Source organism: Chinchilla lanigera, unplaced genomic scaffold (assembly GCF_000276665.1).
Source record: "Chinchilla lanigera isolate Chin_1 unplaced genomic scaffold, ChiLan1.0 scaffold00050, whole genome shotgun sequence".
Classification (NCBI taxonomy): domain Eukaryota; kingdom Metazoa; phylum Chordata; class Mammalia; order Rodentia; family Chinchillidae; genus Chinchilla; species Chinchilla lanigera.
The window spans coordinates 17,833,969-17,837,975 of record NW_004955451.1 but is presented as its reverse complement, the minus strand read 5'-3'; the positions used below and the strand labels follow the sequence as shown (position 1 = coordinate 17,837,975).

The 4,007-nt window shown below is 62.5% G+C and overlaps 1 protein-coding gene across 5 annotated transcripts in view; it reads right to left on the bottom strand.

Annotated features, from left to right (window-relative positions):
* The window catches only part of Acbd4 (acyl-CoA binding domain containing 4), a gene marked incomplete at its 5' end in the record, with an annotated part of 6,087 nt that extends 2,096 nt beyond the window's left edge, over window positions 1-3,991 (bottom strand). Inside the window, 8 exon segments of one of the 5 annotated variants that reach the window (XM_005394569.2) lie at window positions 1,384-1,520; window positions 2,088-2,163; window positions 2,233-2,324; window positions 2,494-2,580; window positions 2,741-2,861; window positions 3,057-3,141; window positions 3,207-3,327; window positions 3,476-3,991. In XM_005394569.2, the coding sequence (XP_005394626.1) occupies window positions 1,384-1,520; window positions 2,088-2,163; window positions 2,233-2,324; window positions 2,494-2,580; window positions 2,741-2,861; window positions 3,057-3,141; window positions 3,207-3,327; window positions 3,476-3,563 (807 nt within the window). 5 annotated transcript variants of the gene reach the window in all.
* Window positions 3,992-4,007: the final 16 nt, after the last annotated feature.

Genomic DNA, 4,007 nt, shown 5'->3' with positions numbered 1-4,007 from the left:
TTTTGGTTTTTCTCCAGTACCAGGAACCGAACTCACGACCTTGCGCTTGCCAGGCAGGCGCTTTTGCCACTGAGCTAAATCCCCAGCCCCTTGGTTTTGATTTTTTGAGGAAGGGTCTCGCTTCAGGCTCACTTTGAACTCACTTTACACCCCAGGCTGGCCTCAAACTCACAGTGATCCTCCTTCCTCAGCCTTCTCAGTACCGCGATTACAGGCATGCACCACCTCACCCAGCCAATGAAAATATTCTACTCCCTAGCCAAAACATTTTAAAGCCGGGCGTGGTGGCATACAGCCTGTGATCCCAGCACTTGGGAAGTTGAGGCAGGAGGATTGCTGTGAGTTCAAGGCCAGCCTAGGTTATACAGTGAGACCCTGTCTCAAAAAACAAACAAACAAACAAAAAACTCCCAATTATTTCAGGATGGAACATCAGAATGTCTGTAATATATTTTTAAATCCTTGGCATTTAAAACTAGTAAAAGTTTCCAGGTATGGTGGCACATGCCTGTAATCCCACCACTTGGGAGGCTGAGGCAGGAAGATCATTGAGAGCTTAAGACCAGCCTGGGCTACAAAGTGAGCTCAAGGCCAGCCTGAACTGCATAGCAAGACCCTGTCTCAAAACGACAAAAAACAAACAAACAAATAAAAATCTAGTAAAAGTTGAAAAGAAGGAAAGGAAAGGTAATCTGCGGGGGAAGGGAAGGCCATGTCGAAATCCCTGCCATGAAGGCTCATCCAGGGTGCCCAGCGGGTCAGGGGTCACCCAGAGAATGCCCACAAGGGGAAGCTCAGCCCTCTCCTGAGCAGCGACCGGAGGATTCTGAATAACAAACTTCAGACCTGGTGGATAAGGGCAGAGGGAGCTGGGCCACACCCAGCCCAGGGGATGGTGTTCATAATAGTAACAGGTGGACATCAGACCCCCAGGCCTGTGCCCTGAGCACCCGAAGCCTGCATTATCCAGTCCCTGCCATGCCAGGTGCCCCCACGTCAACTCTGTAGTGCCTGAGTTCCCCCATTTGTAAAGGGAGATGAAGAGGAAGCTGCCCCTAGAGTCACTGTGTGGCTGCCGGGGCTTTAGCAAAGGCAGCACTTACCAAGTCCACCAGAGCCAAGGTTTCAGGACAGGGGTGAGGGCTGGACTGCTGGGGTAACCTGGACCCCTGGGGACAGGGACTCCAGCCCCGTACAAAGAGCAGACATGGCCAGTCCTCCACCCGGGACTACAGAGGAGAACCAGGAGGGATCCCCTTCCCACCCTCCCTCCAGGGTGGAAGCCACCAGCCCCAACCTCCTTGTCCCCCACAGAAACCAGAGCCCTGGGCACACGAGACACGAGGTCGAAGGCGGCTCACCGCGGGGAGGGGCAGGCCTCACCTGTGCAGGGGGCCAGGGCCTGCTCTCCAGGCTCCGCAGCCGCCCCTGGACATCCTGCATGCTCTCCTGCAGGGCCTGGACTGTGCCCACCAGCCACGTGTCCAAGTCCTGGGGCCCCCGGGGGCCCTCTAGCTCCTCTGCAGAACAGAGATATAGGGAGGGGACAGTCCACGAGGGCTCAGGCAGGGGTAGGGTGGGGACAGGGCAGGCAGCAGGACAGGCAGCGGGCTGCCAGGGCCAGGGTTGGCCAGATGAGCCCAAGACTCAGGCATATCTGTGACTTCTGGTGCCCCCGGCAGCAGAGACTCTCTGAGCAGGGGAGGCCTGAGATCACCCAGCACCCTGAAGACTAACGACAGGGCAAGACAACATCCTCACAGGCCTGCTGCGGGGAGCAAGGGGGACTTAGCATGGGTGAAAGTGCCCCTGTGGGGACTCAGCACACAGCGTTCTCCAGAGGTTTGGGGCCAGACTCACAGCTGTCCTTGGTGTTCCAGAGGGGCACACGTGGCCCTGCCCAACACAGGCGAACTCAAGGACTCAACTTGCCCGGGGTGGCCCTGGGAGGGGTGGGGCAGGGACTTTGTCCGTCCAGGCCATGTCTGCTACTTGGCAGCCCTGCTTGAACAGGCTGCCCCCACAGAGCCTGGACTTTTGCCTTCACCCCAAGAGGGTGCCGAGGGAGGCTAGGGAAGGCAGCTCACCTTTGTCCAGAGGGGGCTCAGGGCTGGTCCCGGTCTCCGGGTCTTCTTCTGCCACTCCCTTCTGCTCAGCCAAGACCTGAGTGACAAGGTGAGGTGGGGGACAGCCATGGCCCCCAGTGTGGCGCAGGGGAGGAGGGGGTCTCACCGGCTCGGGCTCCAGTTGCTCCAGGGAATCACAGAAAACCTCCAGGTCCAGGGCTCTGGGGCTCTGAGGCTCTGGGGAGCAGGAGCTGGTCACTGCCAAGAGGGGGAGGGTGCATGGGGCTGGGCAGCGGCAGGAGGGCCTTGGTACAGTGGGCACAAGGATCTCAGCCTTGCCCTGGCCTTCAGGAGCACAAGGAACAGAGCGCACAGTGGGCCCCCAGACCTCTCCTCAACCCCCAGCCCGGGTCTGGCCACCACTGACCTGGGCCTGGGGATGCTGGCTCCTCGGGGAGCGAGGGAGGCTCTGGAGCAGCCGGGTCATCACTGCAAAGCTCTTGTTCTTTCCAGCCTGTGCAGACATAGCACACAAGGGTGGGGCCAGGAGGAAGTCTGGTCCCTTTTGGCCATGAAAGGGACCAGTGGGGGTCCTCCTTCTGCCACCAGCTCCCACCCACCAAACAGCAACGTCTCCAGCCTGCACCTGAGGCAGCTTGGTGCTGGGACCCGACCTGTGACCCTTCTCAGGAAGGCTTCCGGAGGCCTCGGCATGTCCGGGATCACTTGGTACAGGGGTGCGAAGTAGCTGAACACGTCCTCTGTCACCTCCCCCAGGGGCACCGTGTCAATCACCTACTGGGAGGGGAGCTCGTGAGGACAGTGTCACTGTCTCACACCCCCTGGTGCCCTCAGCACCAGACCAGGGGACGGGGTGGCAGGAAGGTGGTGACTCCGGGCATCAGTGTCGGGAAAGTGGCCGTGGCGCTGGAGGGGCGGGGAGGGGCGGGACACCCTGGAGCTCAGGGGCAGCAGGGCCGGGCTCCCCACCTTCTGTGCCACCAGTTTCATCTCAGCGACGTAGGCAGACATGGCTTCCTCCCTGCTCATCCTGCCCAGGCTGCGCCAGGCATCCCTAGAGCAGAGGCCAGTGAGAAGGCGGCCAGGGCAGGAGCACTTGCCCGGGCGCAGGGTGCTCACCACTTGTAGCGTCCGATAGGGTCCCAGAAGCCGGGCCTCGGCGCCAGGCAGGGCCCCAGGGTGGCCTGCTTGTAGTAGCTGTAGAAGCGAAGCATCTCCTCATAGGAGGGGCGGTAGGAGCCTGCGCAGGGTGGGACCAGGGCACCGTGTCACCCAGGCCCAAGGACGGGGGTCAAGGGTCATGGGGGACGGGTGGTGGTGGGTCACCCAGGGGGGACAGGTGGCCCGGGACAGCCCGCACGCCACCCCACAGGCTGCCGCGGCCTCACCGGTTCGGGGCAGACTCTGGATGACGCTGACCGCGGCCCGGAACTGCTCGCGGCAGGCGGGCTCGGGGCCGCCGCGCTCGGTGCCCATTGCACGGTGCCCCGTCCTTCCTCCTCCGACGGGCGGCGGGGCTCAGGATGCGGGGGCGGGTGGCAAGGGTCGCAGGGACAGACGCGTCCCCGACGGCGTCGCTCGGGTGCCCATCGCCGGCTCTCAGACAGGGCAAGAGAGCGTCGGGAGTGCACACGGCTCGGCTCCGCCCCGCCCCGCCCCGCGGCAACAACGCGCACTTCGTCTCGCCCCAACCCCGCCGGCCTCGGGTCCAGCCTGGCCCCGCCGCGGTCCCGGCCGGGAAGCTCAGCCAATGAGAAGCACCGTTTCATAATCGGCGTCTATGCTCCAGCCACTCAGCGTGGCCCTTTCAGGATTATGAAACTCCTTCTCCGGGCAGCGCCGCGGGACAGCGCCCCCAGTGGACGCGGCGGAGCGCGCGGTCCTGGCGCCCCCTAGTGGCGGCGACGCGGCCCGGCCGTC